Source organism: Gopherus evgoodei, chromosome 2 (genome assembly GCF_007399415.2).
Source record: "Gopherus evgoodei ecotype Sinaloan lineage chromosome 2, rGopEvg1_v1.p, whole genome shotgun sequence".
Classification (NCBI taxonomy): domain Eukaryota; kingdom Metazoa; phylum Chordata; order Testudines; family Testudinidae; genus Gopherus; species Gopherus evgoodei.
This window is the reverse complement of record NC_044323.1, coordinates 91,167,686-91,191,037: the sequence shown is the minus strand read 5'-3', so window position 1 is coordinate 91,191,037 and position 23,352 is coordinate 91,167,686. Positions and strand designations below refer to the sequence as shown.

At 37.0% G+C, this 23,352-nt stretch overlaps 1 protein-coding gene across 6 annotated transcripts in view; it reads right to left on the bottom strand.

Moving 5' to 3' along the window:
• Positions 1-23,352, bottom strand: part of SEPTIN7 (septin 7) — a 128,971-nt gene that overhangs the window by 20,472 nt on the left and 85,147 nt on the right. For all 6 annotated transcript variants that reach the window (XM_030551355.1, XM_030551354.1, XM_030551353.1 and 3 more), the window contains 6 exons: positions 22,697-22,803; positions 14,510-14,610; positions 13,449-13,583; positions 7,486-7,603; positions 5,692-5,784; positions 522-618 (listed from right to left, as the gene is read on the bottom strand). In XM_030551355.1, coding sequence (XP_030407215.1) covers positions 522-618; positions 5,692-5,784; positions 7,486-7,603; positions 13,449-13,583; positions 14,510-14,610; positions 22,697-22,803 — 651 coding nt within the window. The remainder of the gene's footprint in view (positions 1-521; positions 619-5,691; positions 5,785-7,485; positions 7,604-13,448; positions 13,584-14,509; positions 14,611-22,696; positions 22,804-23,352) is intronic.

The window sequence follows — 23,352 nt, the reverse complement described above, 5'->3', positions numbered from 1 at the left end:
ATTTATTCTAGCCTAGATGATCAAACAAACATCCCTAATGTGAAAGCCCCTGGAAACAAAAGACTAGGAAACTGAGTTTATGTAATAAACCATATGGATGTTTCTGCAACACTGAAGTGGAAATATTATGAGCACTAGTAAACAGCTGAACATCAAGCATAATCTTGTTTATGTAATAAAGTATGAACTGAAATTAAAGTAAGATACTGCAGTTTAATTACAGTTCACTGGAAGATACCTCCATGGGTCTTCAAGAGATGATTCGCAAGCAAAAACTTAGGTATATCTTTTATAAAACATTTAACTTTGGCAGATTGCATTTGTTCTGAGGCTGGAAAAAGATGCTTTACACAAATTGTAGCACTGCTGAACAAAATCTGCAGGTTTTATTAAGTTTTCAGGTGCCAATACTTTAAAGTAAGTTCAAGTGTTTGAAGCAAATACTGCAGTTTTTTTATATCTCAAGAATGCACTTACATTACAATTAATAAAAAAGCGACAAATACTGAAGAAAAGTTTACCTTCTGCAACACCCCAAGGATATTGCCTTCCTCTGACTCTCTTGCCATTAACTTCAATGATAGTATTACTACCTACCACAGCAAGAGGTAAACGGTCCTAAAAGATACAAAAAAGTATGATTTTTCAATACCGATGTGTCTTCTGCCTAAAAATATTGAAATAAAGCATAACTATAAACTTGATACAAAACAAAGTGGAGTTTTATTATTCTGTAATCCAGCTCACCAAAAGTTCAGGGAAGCTTGTACTATTAGTGATATGTACCAGTTACAGAAGATTCCCTGTATTCTGAGTGGTCTGTAAATCGGATTAAAAAATGATCACCCAGTGATTTTATAGATCATTTGGCATGCAAACCCATGTACTGATTAACAAGGGTTGTCAGCCAGTCTGAGTACAGGGTTTCGATCACTGGTTATTTCTCAACCTTTACAGTAATAATGCAATTCCCTAGTCTTAATGGCTACTATAATGTTTGCTTTGACTGAATCCTGTACTCATAACTTTTTGAATTGATTGCCATCAAAAATGGCTGCCTTGGCTGATGCAGAACTCAAATTTACATACAAGAAAAGCTCTCAATTAGTTGAAAGCAATATTTTACAAAGTTAACCCCATCTCTCTCCTACCTCTGTTCCGCTTTTCACTGTATAGGCTAGCAAGGCTCATCACCAGATCAAGTCCTAGAGAATCCTAGGTCTTCCCCATTCCAATTCTTTTCAATACAAAATGCAAACAAAAATATTACATCTTTTCTAGGAAGAACCACCTTGTTAAACCATTGGGAATGAAAAGAAATATAGCTGGGGAAAGGGACTGAGGGGAAAAAAAAAAAGATGGAATGCAGTATGAGAGAAGGACCAAGGGTTTTCAATTTTTTAAAAGTCTGAGCTTTTTGCACTTTGAGGGCCCTTTTTGGCTTTCTGCTGCTTTTCTCCTCAGTTGCAGCTTTAGCATACCAATCACTAGAAGGTGCTTCTATTTAACTTGTAATAAGTGTTCCCTGTGCTGTTGCACACTTATGTTCCGGGTCTCCAAGTTTATTCCTTATTTTAAAATTTTTTTTAAAAAACAACCCTACCAATTATTCTACAGCACTGGTTCAAAAGACAAGAAGTTATTGAAGTGTTCTTGACCACTGATTAATATTTTTAGATAAGTATTTAGCACAGGATATCGTTACCATATACAACAGGAAATGCTTTTAAATAAATTATTTGTATTGTGGCAGCACTCAGGAACCCCAAACAAGGTTCAGGGACCCACTATGCTACACACAGTACAGACAACATAGAATACAGCCATTGTTCCAGAGTTCACAAATGTACATCAAATAGGTAGATGAAACGAACAATGGAGATGGATTGGAAGGATAAGGAGGTAATAAACTGTCATGAAAGAGTTAATTAAATGTATATTGACTATAGTTTTTATTCTAAAATTTACTTTTAAGTAGGGTTGTTGATTAATCACAGTTAACTCACATGATTAACTAAAAAAATTAATTGCAATTAAAAAAATTACTCACTGAATCGCAGTTTTAATCACACTGTTAAAGAATAGAATACCAATTGAAATTTAAATATTTTGAATGCTTTTCTACATTTTCAAATGTATTGCTTTCAACTACACCACAGAATACAAAGTGTACAGTGCTCACTTTATATTATTTTTATTAAAATATTTGCACTGTAAAAATTAAACAGTATTTTTCAATTCGCCCCATAAAAATACTGTAGTGCAATATCCTTACTGCAAAAGTTCAAATGTAGATTTTTGTTACATAACTGCACTCAAAAATAAAACAATGTAAAACTTTAGAGCCTACGTGTCCACTTAGTCCTGCTTCTTGTTCAGCCAATCGCTAAGACAAACAAGTTTGTTTACATTTCTGTGCTGATGATGCTCATTAAATAATAATGCATTAATTAAATTTGTGACTGAACTCTTTGGGGGAGAATCGTATGTCTCCTGCTCTGTGTTTTACCAGCATTCTGCCATATATTTCATGTTATTTCATGTCTTTTATGATGACTCAGCATGTTGTTCGTTTTAAGAACACTTTCACTGCAGATTTGACAAAATGCAAAGAAGGTACTAATGTGAGATTTCTAAAGATAACTACAGCATTTCACCCAGGGCTTAAGAATCGGAAGTGCCTTCCAAAATCTGAGAGGGATGAGGTGTGGAGCATGCTTTCAGACATCTTAAAAAAGCAACAGTCCTATGCGGAAACTACAGAACCCGAACCACCAAAATAGAAAATCAACCTTCTGCTGGCGGCATCTGACTCAGATGAAGAAAATGAACACATGTCAGTTTGCACTACTTTGGATCATTATTGAACAGAACCCATCATGAACATGGACGCATATCCTCTGGAATGGTGGTTGAAGCATGAAGGGACATACGAATCTTTAGTGCATCTGGCATGTCAATATCTTGCGACATCGGCTACAATAGTGCCATGAGAACGCCTGTTCTCACTTTCAGGTGATACTGTAAACAAGTAATGGGCAGCACTGTCTCCTGCACATGTAAATAAACGTGTTTGAGTAATTGGCTGAACAAGAAGTAGGACTGAGTGGACATGTAGGCTCTAAAGTTTTACATTGTTTTGTTTTTGAATGTAGTTATTTTAAATTCTAAATTAGTAAGTTCAACTTTTGTTATAAAGAGATTTTAAATAGAATACTGTTTATTATAGTTTAACAGCACAATTAATTTTTTTAATCACTTGCCAGCCCTACTTTTAAACAAAGTTAGATTATTTAAAAGCTCATTAAATGGTCTCCAAAAAAGGTCATTAATTCCAACAACAAAATCACTCAAGCCTGCAGATGGCAAAGTTTCTAGTGTGGTGTATTGGAGGAGGGGAATGGGGCCTGAGTTCAGTGGCCTGCTAAGCAAGGTTAAGAGCTTCCTAACAAAGCTCTAGCCAGACATCCTTCGATCCCTACTATATTTAGCATCCCTTTGATAAGGGGGTGGGGCTAATTTAGGGAGAACAAAGGTCTAAAAAGCCAGCTCAGAAGCAGAGGAGCTAGCAAACAGGGGAGTTCACCTGGAGAACTCTCTCTCACTGAAGGAATGACTATGTGACCCTCGGGATGAGTTTTGTGAGAGAGTTAAGAGAGGGAATGCGAGAGCCAGAGATACCTAATAAATATTCTCTAACTTAGGCCAATAACCAGCTCCCACAAAAAAATATACATACAGAACAAACGAAACCCTGCACGATTAAAAATAATGCAGGCAGAAGTCAAGTAACTGAGTCAGGGGGCTTCCAGTTTATGGCACTGCATGCAGCATGTATGTTTACCTGCCTTGTGGGCAGGTGGCATATTTGTGCATTTGGTGCAAGCAACTCATGGCCCTCAGAGAGACAGTACAGGCTCTTGAAACCGGAGTGACTGAACTGAAGGAACTGAGAGAGAAAAGTGGTACACAGACAAGACTTTCCAGGACACAGTAAAACAGTCCCATCCCAGTCTGACAGCCTTTATGCTGTTGAGGAGGATGGAAGTCTTGAGGAAGGAGAACATCAATCTTGAGTGGAAAGGAATGATCCCATAGTTGGAATCCTTCTTCCAGATGATGTCACGGCATCCTCTCGCACTGAGGATACCTGTCCAGGGGAGGGGGACCCCCATTATTAGGAAGAGACAGGCAATAGTAATGGGGGATTTGATTATTATAAACATATAGTTGGGTTTATGATGACCAGGAGAAGTTTATGGTGAATTGCCTGATGAAGGTTATAGATCTCGAGACATTTAGATAGACTTATGTGCAGTGCTGGGGAGGAGCTGGTGGTCACAGTACATGTAGGTACCAATGACATAAGGAAATTTAAACTACCACTTATGTCAGCAAAATTTATGTGGTTCAGAGGTGTGAATATTCCACCACTTTGAGCAACATAAATTATGCTCGCATAAGCATTAGTGTGCACAGAACTATGTCAGTGGGAGAGCTGCTCCTGCAGACAGAGCTACTGTCATCCACTGAGGGTGGATTAATTATCTTTCGGCACAGAGCAGCTACACACAAGATCTTACAGCAGTGCAGCAGAATCAGTACAGATGTGACACTGTAAGCTCTCTAGTGTAGACATAACTCATCTAGCAGCCTAAGGCCATTAAAATCCAGGACTTCCTTGGTAGCAGTCTCTGAAACGCTTTCAGATCTACACACACAGTCATTTAGACAGGCTGAACTGAAGAGTCTCAATGAGCGGATGAGATGATGGGTGTTCAGAGGCGGGATTCAGGTTTATTAGGAACTGAGGAACCTTTTGGGAAAGGAGGGGCTTACATAGGAAAGATGGGCTACACCTAAACCACCACAGAATCAGACTGCTGGCATGTAAAAGGTCACAGAGGCATTTTTAAACTAAGGGCAGGGGGAAAGATCACAGTGCAGAGGAGCACACTGTTCAGACAGATACATCCCGTAGTGGAGGATTTATTAAAGGGGATACTCTATATTCTAACAAAGCGGAGAGGATATAACTTGGTAAATACAGGTAGGAACTGAAGAGAAGCAGTCAAACAAAGAAGTCTCATTCCATCACATCACATGAAGGCAGACAACTAAATATTGACAAATTTATAAATGCTATGGTTGAAGTCTAAATATTAAGGTGAGTGAACTTGAATGCTTGGTATTAAATGAGAATATTGATGTAACAGGCAACACAGAAACTTGGTGCAATGATGATAACCAATGGGACACAGTAATACCGGGCTACAAAATATACAGGAATAGCAGAGTAGGTTGGGAAGTGGCAGTATATGTGAAAGTCAGCAGAGTAAATATCTTAATTGAATCAAATAGTATCACAGAATTTCTATGGATAGAAATTCCATGACTGAATAATAAAGAGTATAGTAGTAGGAATATATTACTAGTCACTATACTGGTGACTGAAATGCTCTGGGAAACTAGAGAGGCTACAAAAAACAGAAAACCTAATAATAATGGTGACTTTCAACTATCCCCATGTTGTCTGAGAACATGTTGGCTCAGGATGGGATGCAGAGATAAAATTCCTAGACACCATTAATGACTGCTTCTTGGAGCCCTCAAAAAGGATAAGATCTTCCCTCTCCTCTAAGATGAAAGGAAGTTATCTACTGGTGAACAGTATATTGCAAAATGATCTACCTTTATCTTTTTAACCAGCTTATTTTCTTCTTCATCATCTGTTTCTGGAAATTCGTATATTTTAATTTTGTGCTCTTGGATTTCTTTCATAATCTAGAAGTGAAAACATTATGTTATTAACAGTCAGTCAAACAATCGGTAAAATTATTACTGAAGCATGCATTATTTACTTGCTGTCACCTGGTCATTCTACTCCCTCCATTTGGCATTGGAGAATTCTCTGCTTTTTAAACTGACCTTTGCAATGAAGTTAATGCCTCAGATGACTGCTAGTGTATGTGAAAGATAGGTGAAATATACTCAGAAAATCCCCCAATAATCTAATTTTTGGAAATTTATCTGAAATTTAACCTTGGAATTTTCTATGTATTGCACATAATCTAAATAACATGTTCTTTCAATAAAACTTTCTTCACAAAAGTTTGAAGTTTCAAGCATAGTTAAATAATACAAGTTCCTACTGTAGTTACTGTTGTCACTCCTACTTCTGTTCACCTCCAGCTCAGCTGAATTGGCACTGCTTGAAGCAGTGTCACCTGCCTTTCAGCAGAATTTGTGACAGGTGGACTGACTCCAGTGGCAAGCACAGAACAAAAATGAAAACGTTAGTGAAAACTTAAGAGCAGCTGAGTGTCTTAAAAAATTAAGACTCTCACTGTCCTAATTTCTAAATTACCTATTTGAAAGTTATTTTTAATAAATCTGATTTCAGTTGTCCAGAATTTTGGAATAGGAAAAGTGCTAAACCATTTAAAAACAGACATTGCTGTGGCTAGAGGATGTAGTATTTTGTATATCATTTTGCAGCTTGAGAGAGGTTTCTAGTATATGACTCTAGTGCAAGGCTTTATTTTCAAGAGACTGATTTAGGAAAAAAATTGAAGAATGGCAACAAAAATATACAACATATTAAACAAGCTGCATACTTATTAATATTAAGCAACAACATTCTGCCACCTTCTTCCTATTTTTGTACATGAAATTCTACATCACAGAAATATCTCAAAATGGAATTCATGTCCACTCTGGAATGGCATTCCCTTTATAGTCCCAAACCCAATTTTTATACCATGCAGTCTACCTATTTTATTAAAATTGTCTTTTGAGAAGCTGGATCCTCTAGAAACCTGCACTAGAAACAGTACAAAAAAATGAATTTGCTACTTCACTTTCTCATCCTGGCTTCTCCCACTCCCCTCAAAAGAATAAATTATGCCACTGCGATGATTCACTCTGTAGCCACCGAGGAGATGAATCTTAAGCCCATTCTACAAATCTAATACACGAGAACAATTTTGCAGTCACAACTATATTACAACAATATCACTACCTTCAAAATTTAAATACTGGAGTTCTGATAAGCAGCTTCAGATTAAGTGTCCTTTAGCTAGCTACTTGCTCTTCTTTAGTCTTGATGGTTTCACGCACTTACTTTGTTAACATTTCCATACAACCAATGAGACTGGTAAAACAGGCATTATTTCACACTTTGTTCTATAACTATTTCAACTTTGAAAGCTCTCTTTTATGCTTTCACTGTTAAAGACACAAATTCAGTGCACATATTTCACTCATCAAGAATCCCACAGCACTTTTAATATTTCTCCCCCAAGGATAAGATCGTTCCACCAATATATTCTAAAACTAGTGATATGTGTTACTCAGTTTTGCAGTTTTGAGCTACTGCTTTGAGGTTTAATCTTACTTATTGAAAAATTAAAATTAATTAGCTGCATGGAAACCAAAGCACCAAATCAGGATATGTTGTAAATATATATTAATCTTTCAACTCACCTGTTTTTTAAATTGTTGGCATTCCTCAGGTGTAAGTGTGTCTGCTTTGGCAATAAGTGGAATGATATTGACTTTTTCATGCAGGCGCTTCATAAACTCAATATCCAAAGGCTTAAGTCTGAAAAACAGCATTAGGATCTTGTAATTTAATTCTTTAAGCACTGAGCATTAGAACTTCCCAAAAAATATGCTCTGTTTTCCACAGCATTTATCAAAATTAAGAACATAAGAGCAGCTGTACTGGGTCAGACTCAAGGTCCATTTAGCCCAGTATCCTGTCTTCCGACAGTGGCCAATGCCAGGTGTTGCAGAGGGAATTAACAGAACAGGTAATCATCATATGATCCATCCCCCATTCTTTTGGGAACTCCCTTTCTTGAGGAAAATGCAACCAGTTATATCCACTTCAACTCACATGTTGTGTTAAGGCCAAGCAATTTAAACGTACAGCTCATATGCACCTGACAGGCAGTCCTGCCTGCGCTTTGGAAATGCTGACTTACTGGAAGTAAAATGGACCAGTGCACTTGTTACTGCATAAGTGTCTTTAACAGTAGCAATAGCATATTGTTCACTTTAATGATTTGATGCTTGAAAGAAAGTTCTGGAGACAAGAGGGTGGAATACCACTGCATATTTATATAAATGAATAATGTGGGCTATAGGTTTCTTGATAATGCTACATACAGAAGAGTGATTAACTGGAGCATGAACTCGAGGTCTGTCAGTTTTAAAGTGTTCAATTTTGTTCTTTACAAAATTATTTTCAAGTTATTTCTTCTGACAGACTGAGAAGCGACAGCACTGACTAAAATAAAAAGCAATCTTCTTGACACAGCACTACCAAAGATCTTCAGATGTGACACTCAGAAATATCCTTGTTTATTCCAAGCCTGGGCCCCTCAGGGAGACCACCAACTATGATTGTGTAATGTGGACAAGTATCCACCAGGATAATATCAAATTCATTTTCATTTGTTTCTCCATGCCCGATGGTAAGAGCATTATTGAGACTACAATCATGGAAAGAGTAGATCTCGTTAGTGATGGAGATGTGAATCATGTCTGAAGTGTCCCAACTTTGTCTAGCATTTCTATCGGTTCAGGGTAAAGCAGTTTGGTTGTATGAAAGTTCCAAGTTTTTCCCAGAGCCCTAAAAATTGGCAGTCTCCCTACACTTTATTCTCATGCATTCTTTCCTAATTTTATTATAGAAGGAACTTATTAATGCCACCCACCATTTTTTAAACCAAAAGACCTAAATAAACTAAATACTCAAACTTCTTAAATGTTGCCTATCATCAGGATGCACAATTAGGTAATTTGTTAGATAGTCCTAAACCTTCCATCAATCCTGTGAAACAACCCGACCTTCCCAACACAGTTTGTTGTGAAAGCACTTAAGAAGCGTTTCGAACCACCATAATGTGAGAAAAATTCAGATGCAGCTGACCTGTGAAGCAGCTAACCTTGTTAAGCACACTTTTTCAACTTCCTAACCCTTGAGATTATGACTCTCCATGCAGTAAGTCAGCCTTTGTGGTTGCCACATCTCAAAAAAGATATATTGGAATTGGGAAAGGTTCAGAAAAAGCAACAAAAATTATTAGGGATATGGAACAGTTTCCATATTAGGAGAGATTAATAAGGCTAGGACTTTTCAGCTTGGAAAAGAGATGACTAAAGGGGGATATGATAGAGGTCTATAAAATCACAACTGGTGTGGAGAAAGTAAATAAGGAAGTGTATTTATTCCTTCTCATAACACAAGAACTAGGAGTCACCAAATGAAATTAATAGGCAGCAGGTTTAAAACAAACAAAAAAGTATTTCTTCACACAATGCAGTCAACCTATGGAACTCTTTGCCGGAGGATGTTGTGAAGACCAAGACCAAGATCAAAAAAGAACTAAATAAATTCATGGAGGACAGGTCCATCAATGACTATTAGCTAGGATGGGCAGGGATGGTATCCCTAGCCTCTGTTTGCTAGAAGCTCAGAATGGGTGACGGGATAGATCACTTGATGATTACCTATTCTGTTCATTTACTCTGGTGTTGGCCAATGTCAGAAGACAGGATACTGAGCTAGATGGATCTTTGGTCTGACCCAGTATGGCCATTCTTATGTTATGTTTGATAGGAAATTGGCTCTCTTTTCAGACTATGTTCTTGATAGGTCCTATCTCTATACAGATGCCCCCCGACTTATGCAATTGTTCTGTTCCAGAAAGCCTTGCGTAACTCAAATTTTGTGCAAGTCCGAAATGTATATCCATATATTATGCAAAAATTTCTGCAACTCAAAAATCCTATTTCTGGTTTATGGAACTTTTTCTGTAAGTGCAAATTTGCATAAGTCAGGTCTTGCATAACCCAGGGAGCATCTGTACAAATAAACTGCACAGTGCAGCAGTTTCTCATGGACATGACAGCCATTCAGAACTTGTCGAGACTACCCCTGTAGTCTAAGGCAGTGGTTCCCAAACTTTCCAGGGTCACGCCCCCCCATTGTCCAACCCTCGCCCACCGAAGCAGGAGTCAGGAGCAGGGGATGCCGCTCCTGGAGGATAGGTGGGAGAACATGGACAGGGTTAAGGGGAGAGAGGCTGGGGCCACAGCTGGGGATAAGAATAGAGCTGTGGCTGGGAATTGGGACGGAGACTCAACTGGGCTGCAATCAGGAGCCAAGGCTGGTTATGGAGCCATGGTTAGGGGCCAAGGCTGGGGTCAGATGCAGAGCTGGGGCCACGGCCAGAGCAGAGAGTGGCTGGGTTGTGCTCCTTCCCTGCCCTAGCCCTAGCCCGGGCCCTGCCAAATGTTCCTCCACACCCCCCATAGTTTGGGAACCTCTGGTGTAAGGGCTAAGTCTGATAAGAGAGCAATGGACGTGGATCTATCACCCCTTCCCCAAGAGATACCTAGCAGTGCTGTCAACTCCCTTTAGCCTAAAGAACAATAGCTCAAATTCAGAGTCTGTTCTCTTGCCTGCCAATAATGATAACACTAGATCACCTGAATAGTTCTCTCCTCTTATTTATTTGGAACAGAGCACAAATTGTAAGGTTAAATTACAATGTACTCTACAGTTACAGTGTTTCCCATTTTAAACTGAAACTGACCTACATTTAATTCAATACTAAGAACTTTGAGTGTCAAATGTCAACAGTACAGGGGCACGTTCTTCACCTAAATGATTGTTCGATAAAGTAGAATATCAATTTGGGTATCAATAGGGAACAAGGTTTGTTACTTTCATTTATTTCTTACATTCTGTGCTTTGATATTCTAATATTTTAGATGTAAGATGTATTTGACAAATACAGAGTTGAGGCATTATGACAAAACACCTAGACCTCCAAGACTAATACACCAATACTAATACTCTAAGATTGTACCTTGGAAACATGCTTCTCTGATTTATAACATGTACAGATATGACTTCAATAAAAAGCTACATTATAAAAAAAAAGTTTATGCTGGGATTAGATCAGGCCACTGTTAACAGATTTGACTTTCTTTATATTTATACTGGCTTCTCATTTAAATTTCTCCCCCACACTTGAATTTAGTACAGGACTGTTCGGGCCAGATTGTTAGAACTGGAAAATTAGTGTTATACACTGAATAGATACTACATTAGCAAGGGCGACAAGCTTCCGCTTCCACCAAAATAACCCAATGCTGGTTTAGAGGACAAACCCTAAGGCTGAGAATTCTGTTCAGCTTCCATGCTGATTAAGTTATCTGAAGGGCCAAACAGTTAACAAGACTGGCAATTGCATGAAGAGGTCCACTGTGAGTGGATTTATTCAGTTTATTTCAGTTAAGCAGTTGGGAAACTGGATTCAAATCAGCAAAAGGCTGTGTACATTTCAACTCATCTTGTACTTTTAAAATCTGTGAGAAAGAGAGATTGTTTGTTCCCATAGACAAATACTGGAATCTCATTTATTCGGTGCTATCAAACCCAGACAGGCTGGCAAAGGCTAAAATTTTCTAAAATACTACATGCACCTGAATTTCTTTAAATAATATTTATAAGGATTTAAAGCTGTAATCCAATAAACTCCCATGGAAAGGTACTTAGCACTAGCTACTGTATATGTGAAATTAAGTGTTAGCTTTTCAACTATAGTTAAAAAAAAATCAAAAAGCTTCCATTAAGCATCAAAAACAATGCATATTAAGTTTGTTAAGCAAATTTACTTGGCGATGTGCGCCCATTTTAGCATGTCCAGGCCAAAAGCTTCAAAAATTAACACAAAACTGAGGGGAAAATATACTGAAGCAGAGAGGTATTTCACAGTGTTGTTGGCTGTTGTAAACAGAAATATTGGAGCTAACAAATAAAAAGGGAGTGGATAATTCCAGGGAGATTTACATGAGAGATCTAATCCTGGAACTTAATCCCAATTCTGGGTGACTACTACACCCCAGTTTGTTAATCTACTGGGCATGCCATCAGGTTCACACAATTTCTCAAGCTATTGCTGAGGGTGTGCGCGATCTTCAGTGGAAAGGAACTTGCTGTCCCTATGTTTATTCTTCAGCAGCTGGGGCAGTCTTTCTGGATTTAATGTGATTATTTTTCATGTACATACATGGGCTAACACTTCAATTTCTATTTAATGAAAATACTTAAGAATTTTAAAACAAAGAGAGCAAAGAAAAGATACCTGCTCTACACATATTTTTACCCATTGTAAATGGAGTTTTGTTTTATTCAGAATAGACAGAAAGATGTGTTTCACTTGACAATGACAATTATATAGCCCACAGTGAGCCCAGGAACAAGATCAGACCATGTAACACCATAAAAAACAGGTAGGAGGTGAGTAATATTGTTGATAGATAAGACAATATCCTTTAAAAAAAAGGAAAAAAATAATAAATAGGCCTCATTCCATTTATATTCCCTGAGCACACCTGTCTTCCTGATTCAATGGTATTTTGGGGCAGTGTCACATTCTGGGGTGCAATCCAGACCAGTGAGGGGCTGTGTTACTTTCCTGCCCCATAACTATGGGTGCCTCACAATGCTTTGCTATTGGAGCTTCCAATCTAAACTACTTACAACCAGCCAGTATGCAGGTCACACCCTGAGTATCGGTGTGCTAGACAGCATTGGTTCAGCAGCTCTGACCCTAGCAGCCTATCTACAGCCCCCCCGCCCCCTCCCATCGGCTTCCACCAGCCTTGTTTACAACTTTGTAGGGAGACCCTTACTTTCCATTTCTAGTTTAAAGTACAAATGTAACAAGCAGAGAAAGTCACTCACAAATTAATCAAAGCTGTAATACCACAATAAATTGCTGTATAGTTCCAACTTCAGATTAACATGGCCCAAGATCAAGTACTTCAAAAGTGCAATTTTCTTTCTCCCGCACTAGAGAGAAGTCTGACCAAGTTAAAAGTGAGATGGAGTGGATGAAAGTTTGCATAATAGTGAAAATCGGTGAATTAAAGTAGAATTTCAGTATCAGGAGTTTTCAACTCACTGGACAAAAGCCGTGCTAAGTCCCAACATGAATTTATGGCAAATATGAACCACTTGAACTTAAGTACATTTCCCCTTCGTTTTGAGCTATCATTTGAGTTCAAAGAAAGTTGAAAATTTGTTGGCTGAGTTCTGGGAGCATCTTCTACAGTTAAAATTGTTAATAAATTGTGTGATAATTAATACAGACATGGCATTAGGGGAATGAAAGACATATGAATGTCCACAAAATGAGATAAACTGACAATTTTTTTCTTGGTAACTAATCCTATTGATATTCTGATTTATTACAAGTCTGGTTTGCTAGTGTTTGGCACGCCAAATTAAAATTACCCCATGAAATTAAACAGCCTGCAGTTTATATGTTGAATAATCCTGACTTGGAATTTTGCATATTTTAGAAATGCCAAAGTTTGAAAGTGCATTAGGGGGGAAAGGCACATTAAAATATTAAGATACTAACCCATGTCCTGAAGGAGCAATGAAGTATAAACAACACTGCACCCTATTATCTGGCATCTGACGTCGATTCACACGAGATTCTGCATTCAGGTAGTCTTCAAACTTACTGTCAATGTAGTCGATAACAGGCTGCCAACTACAGAATGTACATAAATAAAAACCTGTAAGACCAGTTATACATATCACATACGCATTAAACATCAGTTTCTGATACACATACTGTTTATCTGTTTTCAAAAAAAATCAGTGTATGTACAGTATTGCTAGCGTATCTAGTTTAAAAATATGGAGATATTTAAATGTAGGAGGAGAGATGGACAAATTATATTCTAAACCACTTTAAAATAACAGAACTCTTAACTTGAATGTTAACCAATGCATTCCTAAATCCCAGGAAACTTTAATTAAGAGCTGCTCTTATAGTCAACAGAATTTCAAACTGTAATTATGTGCAATGCAAGTAAATATAAGTTGTTAGTACAATATAAACTAAAATACTCTAAGGAGTGCACAAAGTAAAAGGGAAAGAATAAAGGATTAAATACTTTAAAGGACCATTCAACTCTTTTAAAAAAAGACAAATAGCATCATAGCTTTAAGACAACAGTTCACATGTCCACTGAAAAGCCCTTTAAACACAACTATCCACTGTAATAGTATTAAACTGAACACTTACGAACAGTAACTAAAGGAATACTCTTTACAGGATGCCAAAGGATTCTAATCCTGTGACATCACAGAAATAATTAGTTTCAGCTTTTCAGCTTCTTGGGAGCACTGATAACACACAAAAGGCTGGAGATTCTGTTCACATTTGAGCTAGTTAGAGAGAAGCTGAAAGCACTTTAAACAGATTAAATGGCAATAGGCAACCCAGCTTTTAAAATAAAATTTCTGGCTAATAGAGAAATTGCCAATACAAATGTATAAAAGTTTAAAGAAGTAAACCTTATAATTTAAAAGAAAAATTGGCATCTTTAAAATGAGTTTTGATAGTAAATGATCACAAGGACAATATTATTCAAATTTACTTTGGGATATCATAAGAAAGTAATTTCTTACCAATTGCTATTATCCACCGCATCTCCAAATCCTGGTGTGTCAACTATTGTGAGTAGTAACTGAACACCACCTTCTTTGATTAAAACTTTTGACTGTTCAACCTATAAGAGTAAAAGGATTTAAATTCTCATATAGCAGTTATAATACAACAATGATTTTAAGTCACTTATTTCAATGCAAAAAACTCAGACTCAATGTGTCTAGGTAGCCATTAGCATATAAAGTATACATCAACAATTACAGACTTGAGCAACTTTACAGTTCAAAATGGAAGCTGCAAAGACTCATTCTGCCTATGTCATCTGACTTATTTAATCTTTGAGACAAAGTGAGGAAAACTGGATACTATCAGTGTTAGAAAATCTATTTGTAAAGTATGTGGAGAGAAGCTTAATATTTTCACTAGCTGATAGCATTATCCAATATTTTTATTGTTTGGCAGATTTTAATTAGTTCCAATTTTATGCAGTTTTAGAACTCAATTAGAAAAACAAAGTGACCAATATTGATAGAAATTTAGCAAAAAGACCCCAAGACTTGCACAGTACATACTACATCTTGTTGCAACTCAGTATATGTATTCTTACATCCATACATATGGAAGATCATATTAAGAGAAAATACTCCACTTTACTCCCTTTAAAGGAAGAGACTATCCTTTTCAAAAAAGTGAATAAAGCTTGTGATCCCTACTATTTTTATACATTTTGTTTAAAAATGTAATTGTTTTAGAAAATTTAGTGTTTTGTAAAAATTAGTCCCAGAACACAGTCTTCCACTATAAATGTTTGGAATTTTATTTTTCAGTTTTAAAAGCAAATAAGCTTCTCCTCTCTCCTTTCCCTAAAAACATATATTGATTCTTATGAATAGTTAGCAAGATTGCCAACATTAAGTGTTGGTTTCTTGGGCAGAGATAACACATACAGGTTTTTAAAAACCCAGCTGGAGCTAGTTTCACCAATATCTGTTGTACAATATCATCCAATCAGGTTTTGGTTATGTACGCAAAGTACCTCATCTCACCATGAGGTTATCTGTAGTAGCCAACTTCGCATTAAATTTGAAGCTAAAACGTGGACCCCCTTTTTTATGAAGGCTTATTAGGGTTAGATAAAACCAAAGGAAACAAGATTATTAATTTCGATCTTTGTCTGTTGCAGTAGTCTATGCAGATTGTTTTTCTACACTATGGTAGTAAGGAGGAGATGAGAGGCTCATGTCCTCACAACCACCTTTCCTTGGGGCATCAATCATATTTCAAGAATTCAGAAGCACTGCTCAATCCTCTGCCACCTTAAGGTGACAACTGAAGGAATGCACATAAAATGCACAGAACTTTCCAAAGAGTAATGTTCCGTACCCCCTGGAGTAGCATGGCTAGCAGGACTTTGCTCCAGGACTTATTTAGCTATGTAAACATCAGTGACTAATTCTAGGAATGAAAGCTTGTCCATGCACATTAACTCTTTAGCCTCTCAAACTGCCAAGAAGTTTGGTGGTGGTTTTCCTGCTGTTGACTAAGACAACCAATTAAGATCTAGCAAGCTAAATGACCGTTCACTAGACCTAGACTCAAAGAGATGTCCTAAAGTTAAGAATCTCTGTACCTTATTACCAAATCTGTAAACCATGCAGCCCTCCAGTCACGTTCATCTGAGTGAGCAAACACAGGCTACAGTTTTAGAACACTATTCCTATATACTACCTCGATAAAACGCTGTCCTTGGGAGCCAAAAAATCTTACTGCATTATAGGTGAAACCGTGTTATATTGAACTTGCTTTGATCTACTGGAGTGTACAGCCCCTCCCCCCTGGAGCACCGCTTTACCGTGTTATATCCAAATTTGTGTTATATCAAGTGGCGTTATATCGAGGTAGCGGTGTATTTATTTTCTGTATAAAATACTCCCCAGTCTGAGGCCCTTTCAATTTTTGCTCTTATGACAACTTTCCAGTTAAGTACCACTTTCACAAAAGCCTCAGTGACAGAAACGACTTAAAAACCCCAACTTTTACAAACAATTTATGTTACTTGGATGGGCTTCCTCACCAATCACACGATATAATACAATTTTGCTATTTTAGGGTACAGAGCATGTCAGTGATGCAAAGCTGTTTCTTACACATACATAGCAAACTGCAGAACACAGTGAAATAGCCACATTTGAAGTCAGCTGCAAGACACATTGCAACATGATCCAACTTAATGTGAGTCACTAACAAATGGATAAACACCTTTAATAAAACAATAAATCTAGAATATAAACTTTGTAGAAAATGAGAAAATGAAACAATAGTCTTACAGAGACAAGACACTGAACATTATTCAAATAAGAGCAAAGAATGACAAGTTGCTGAGAAGATCCAATGTTTAATCCTAAGAATGACTTTTTAGCCTCCTCTGCACCTCCAAAACTATGAAATATCAGGAAAGGTGTGAATTAATTTATGCAATAAACATAAGCATCTCCACATCTGAATCATATTGGCTACTAAAAGGACAGGATTTTAGATTTTGGACATCCTCACTTGTGCCTAAACAGAAGAAAAAAAAATATCACTGGCATGCCTAGCCTTAAGTGCGAGCAACAAACACTATTGCTTGGAACCCTACACAGATTCCACAATGAGTGGTTGGATACTTTGACAAATGGATCAAGAGAAGAGGTACACAAGCCTGGATTCTCCTGCCCCACCCTCCAAAGGTGGAACCAGACAAGGCCCAATCACAGAGTGAACTAAGTGAATTTGTGTCCATACATGGCCAAAATCTCAGAATGCAGCAACATCTGGAACCGATCCAGACAACTGTAAACTAGTGTCATTCACATTTAGAATCCAACTGTATCCTATCATCTGGTTTTACAAGTATTCCCGAGAGATTCATGAAAAACAAATTTGTTCAAGTCCTGGAATTTAAAACTTTTCTTAAACCCATTCCAAAATAACCATTTTCCCATGCACTTTAGTTAAGCAGGTCAGATTGGTCTATTTTACATTATTACACTGGATCCTATCAAACTAAATACAAGTCCCAGTCTCACTACAGTTGACACTTGTTTGCAGCAACATTCTGTAACAGCAACCACTGCTTACTGAGAAACATTTCCCCTGGGAACACTTTCCCTACTGTGAATTGTCGACACTCCTCATAACAGCAATAGCCACTTAGGAGCAACATAGCAGAAGGGCACCGATATGTCGCTACTAATGAGTGTCTACTGTATTACTACTGGATCAAGCATTCCTATATCACACACCATTTAAAATATTTAACTGATGATCAAACAAAAAGTGTATTTTACATAAGATCGCTTACTTTATAGCTTCTTCTGAATTCACCTACGTGAAATCAAGTCTGCATCATTTTCGAAAAACATTGCCAAAATCCTGACTGATATAAGTTGCAAAGTGGAAACGGGAAATCTTTTTGTGTTTGTTTAAAAGAATCCTTAGAATGAAACTTATTTTTCATTTTTGTTAAATAAAACTATTACCAATAACCTGCCTTGTGATTGTGAAGCACTGCCAAAATTACAGTTCATACTTATGCAGTTAAATGTCTCTATTCTAATCACCTAAACTCCTACTCAATAAATGTTTTTTACATGATACAGAGGAGCAAGAAAAATAAAGGGTAATTTCTACTAAGAATGTTTCAATCCACATGAACAAGGAACAGCTCAGGTATAGGCATTAACTGGGAATGAAAAACATTAGAGCCCCTGAACACACTGAATTTCATTTCACTATTTAAATCTGCCCCAAGAGCACCCAGCATGAGCATGAACATGGACACATGCTGATGCCATGTGAAACGTTAAATTAATAGATCAAGAACCTTCTCTACTTAGGTATAATATTTGAATTGGAATCGCAATTAAATATCATCAGCCACAGGAGTCTCTAATACATATAAAACTTTCAAGGTCACAATTCTAATATTTTCACTATTTATTTAAAAGACATTTGAATTAAGAGACAATACTTGTTGATTTTTCAGCCATCACAAGATGCAGTTGTACATGAAAAGCAGACTGCCAGATAAGGGTAGCAATGGATCCTAAATGGATGAATGACCTTCATACCATTACAATATAAATTTGTCATCCTTATGGGAACTCCTAATTTAAGCATATGAACAGAGACTGAATGAAGTTAAACAAGTGGTGGAGTAGGGAGGACTAATTACTTCCAAACAATATGGATGTGCAGTTTCCATTTGTGTTTCAATTTGTATAAACATAAATCTAGGAAGAATCCTCTTCAATCACAAGACACTTGATTTCACTGAATTCTTACTGGTAGAGTAAAAAAGAGGCACAGTTTTCAGGTATGGCTAGCAGATTTTACGGCCAAAAGGGACCATTTTGATAATCTAGTCTGACCTCCTGCATAACAGGAGGAAAGAACCTCATCCAGTCATTTCTGCATCAAGCCCGTAAATTCTGTTTTGGACTACAGCACATCTTTTAGAAAGATATCCAAACTAGATTTAAAGATTTGAAGTGATTGAGAATCCACCTTGCCTTGTTCCAATAGTTAATTACCGTTAAAAATTTGCACCTTATTTTTAATCTGAATTTATCTAACTTCAGCTTCCAACCACAGGATCTCATTATAATTTGTTCTGCTAGATTAAAAGAGCCATGTACGAAATTCTGTACTCCATGTATGTACTTCTAGACAGTGACCAAGTCATCTTAACCTTCTCTTGAAAAAAATAAAATTGGACTTCAGTCTCTCATAAATATATGTTTTCCAGATCCTGAATAATTCTTTTTAGATTTTTTTAACCCTTTCCAATGTGTCAACATCCTTTTTGAAGCATGAACACCAGACCTGTCCATTGTATTCCAATAACACTCTCACTAACATTGCATCCAGAGGTAATACCACCTCCCTACTTATAATTCATCTTCCTCTGCTTACACATTCAATGATTATGTTTGCCCTCTTAGGTACAGCTTTGCAATGGGAGCTCATGTTCAGCTGACTACCCATGATTAACTCCAAGTCCTTTTCATTGCCAGTACATTCCAGCATACTGTTTCCCATCTTGTAAGCGTAACCTATATTTGTTCCTAAAAGCACGACATTGCACTTGGCTGTAGTAACACGTACACTGTTCAAGTGAGCCCACTTTAGTAGCTGATCAAGATGTATTTTGATAACTGACCTGTCCTCATTCGCCACTGCGCCAATGTGTGTGTTAATTACTGGTAAAATTTGCAGCTTTTTCATACTATTTGTACTATTTACATTATTGATAAATATACCGAATAACCTTGGGCCAAGAAACATTTCCATTTACAATTACTTTAAGATGAGTTAACCAGTATTTAATCCATTTAATATGGGATACACTGATTTTGTACAGTGCTTTTTACTCAGGATTATTATAGGAGACCAAGGGCTTGTCTACATGGTGGGGTAACAGTCACATGAAGATATGATTTTAGAAGCGCATTAATATGTTTCACATTAATTCGTCCATGTAGACCCTGTTGGCGCACACTAAAGGTTCACTAGTGCACTTTAACATAGTGCTGTTTCAAACATGGGCATGTTAGTGTGCTTTAAAAACTACATGCTTGTAGGCTGCATTGCTGCTCTGTGTAGACAAGCCTGAAGTCTTTACAGAATTCTAGATATATTATGTCAACAGTACCTTTACCAACCAAATCTGTGATCTCAAAAAAGTTGTATCTAATTTATTTGGCAAGATCTATTTTCCAAGGTCACCTTGACTGGCATAAATTATACTACCCTCCTTTAACAACTGCATCATAAGGATATAAGAATGGCCCTACTGGGTCAAACCAAAGGTCCATTTAGCCCAGTATCCTGTCTTTCGACTGGCCAGTGCCACGTGCCCTAGAGGGAATGAACAGAACGGATAACCATCAAGTGATCCCATTCCTTGTCGCTCATTCCCAGCTTCTGGCAAACAGAGGCTTGGTATGCCATGCCTGCCCATCCTGGCTAATAGCCATTGATGGATCTATCCTTCATGAATTTATCTAGTTCTTTTTTGAACCTTGTTATGGTCTTGGCCTTCACAACATCCTCGGACAAGGAGTTCCACAGGTTGACTGTGCGTTGCGTGAAGAAATACTTCCTTTTGTTTTAAACCTGCTGCCTATTAATTTCATTTGGTGACCCCTAGTTCTTGTGTTTGAGAAGTAGTAAACACTTCTTTATCTACTTTCTTTGCACCAGTCATGATTTTATAGACCTCAATCATATCTCTTCTTAGCCGTCTCTGATGATATACTTTCTCTAAGGGTGGAGTAACCAGCTGCACTGCTCTCTTTACAATAACTGCTGGTTGATTTACAAAGCCATCCTAGAAAAATTTCAGAGTAAAAGATTCTTGGCAAAAAATCCTAGAAGTAATACTTCAAGTAAAAAACTATTAGCAATAACCTGCCTCATGATTGCACTATTAGCATTTCCAAGATATTTTCCTAAGACTGATGTCGTGCTAACTGGCCTAAAATTACTGGGGTCATCTCATTTACACACTCTTAAATATTGGCATAACATCAACTTTTTTTCCCAATCCTCTGGAACTTCCCCAGTGTTCCAAGATTTGTTAAGTCAAAATTAGCGGATCAGAGAGCTATTCTTGGTGTAAGTTATCCAGTCCTGCTGATTCAAAAAAGATTAACAGTCACTGTTTAACATCCTCCCTAGTTATTGAGGGAACAGAAAGTTTTGAATGATCACTATAAGATATGAATACATCATCCTGCTTCTTTTCAAGATTACTACTATTAGCCAATCATGGTTTTAAGCATACTCTTATATTGCACACATTACATAATTTAAATTCATGTTACATCATTAGGATTTGATTATTGGTGTAAACACACTAGATGACATTTGCCTTGCATTAGTCTTTCAGATCTAGTAAACCTAATTGTTATTTTTAAGAGTAGATAAAATTCAAAAGACAAACGTGATTTAAATTATGGTATCACTTTAAAGCATGATTAATACAAAGAAAATAGCATACAAAAAAATTAGGAACTTTTGGTCATCGTCGTCTTTGGTCTGAAATATTTAAATTTAATTACCTAGTAGTAATATTTCCTCTGCCTGAAAATAACTTCCCATTTTTTAAATTTGCTAACTGCACTTTGTTACCTTGGATTCAACTATAGCATGACACAAGCCTGTAAATAAAATATGAAACCCTACACAATTTATATGGCCAAAACTATTACGAGAAAGGATATAAACTGAAGAACAGCACAGTATAACTCAATTCAGTGCAATGCATTTGAGGAAGCATTCAGCTCCCCTTAAAAAGGCTCCGACTATCCTGCCTTGGTCAGTTAGACCTTTTGGTATATATTTAACTTTTTCCACAACAATGCAAAGTCTTTTTGTTACTGTTAAAAAAAAGTGTCTCACTTTTTAACATGTATACCTATCATGTTTTGTACATTGAACCTGAATTCTGCAACAAGTGTCTCACCCCAGCTCTCACATTTCCTCAACACTGAATTCTACAGCATTGTAACATTTTGGTGTAATGATAAGATACAGAGGAACATAGCCTCTTGAATAGTTTTGTAAGAATGACTGCAATTTCAGTCTGTCCAAGATTATCGTCTTAACAAGACAACTGCACTCGGGTGGCACAAAGGGGAGAAAAGGATTGGGCTGGATGGTTTGGAATCTGGAATGGGGAGAGGTCAGAAGATAGACAGGGCTTCTTTTTAAAAAGACAACTGGAAAATAGGAAAGGTATTTAGGACATTAAAAACTTTGGAGAGTAATAAAAACATGAACCTAACACATTTATTTATTGAATCTATATTGAAAAGGCCATGTATTTCCAAAGAAATAGCTTCACTTCTACAGACAGTTTCCTGCCTCTGAACAGGAACAACTGGAATGACTGAAGGATCAGAGATCTACAGTGAGATTGGTGGCCACCTGTCAGATAGCTGAGGGATTTAACCACATCATTGGTGGCAACCACACAATAGAAAAAGAGCTTATTTATACATGCAAGTTATTGATTTATTGTAAAGAAAAAATATAGATAGAAATATGAACAAGCTTACAGTACAAGCTAAGTTTCTCTTTGGGACACGAACTTCAAAACACTTATCTTAAACTATTGTCAGTTTGCAAAATACAAGACAAAAAACAAGCTACACACATACCTGTACAGTCTTTTTAATTCTATGTGAAGGACCTGGATAGTCTGGGGAATACAAGTCTGTTAAGAATAATGAGTTGATTAATGTTGATTTTCCCAATCCAGATTCACCTAGAAGAAAGGGGAAAGTATTAGTCCATACAATTAGAATTACCACACGTAGTACACACTTTTCATAATCTCACATTTGAAAATTTGGTATATAACCCCCCCCCCACCTCCAAACCAGCCTTTCCTAGCTTCGATCATATGCTCAGAGGAAACAGACAACAGCTATTTTACACTGTAAAATGAGACTTTCACTGCCAAGTTTACAAGCATCTATTTTTCACTTGAATTCCATAACAGTCGTAAATGCTGAATGCACTTTGCTACTCTTCCCCCCGCCCTCTGCCCCAGTCATAAAATACACACACAAGACATTGCTATGTGAAGTTCTAAACAGGCTACCTATTTGGAACTGGAAGTATACTGTACCAGCGGAACTACCTTATTTGAAATTTTATGCAATGGTTTTATTATAACAAAAGATTGTTACTTTGATGTAGCTCTTGTGGTTCTAAGTTATTAGAATGGAATTCCAAATGTACATGGTTTGCCTGGGAATTATTTTTGCAATTTGCTCGTAGGTGACAAAGCAGGCACTGCTAACCTATTTGT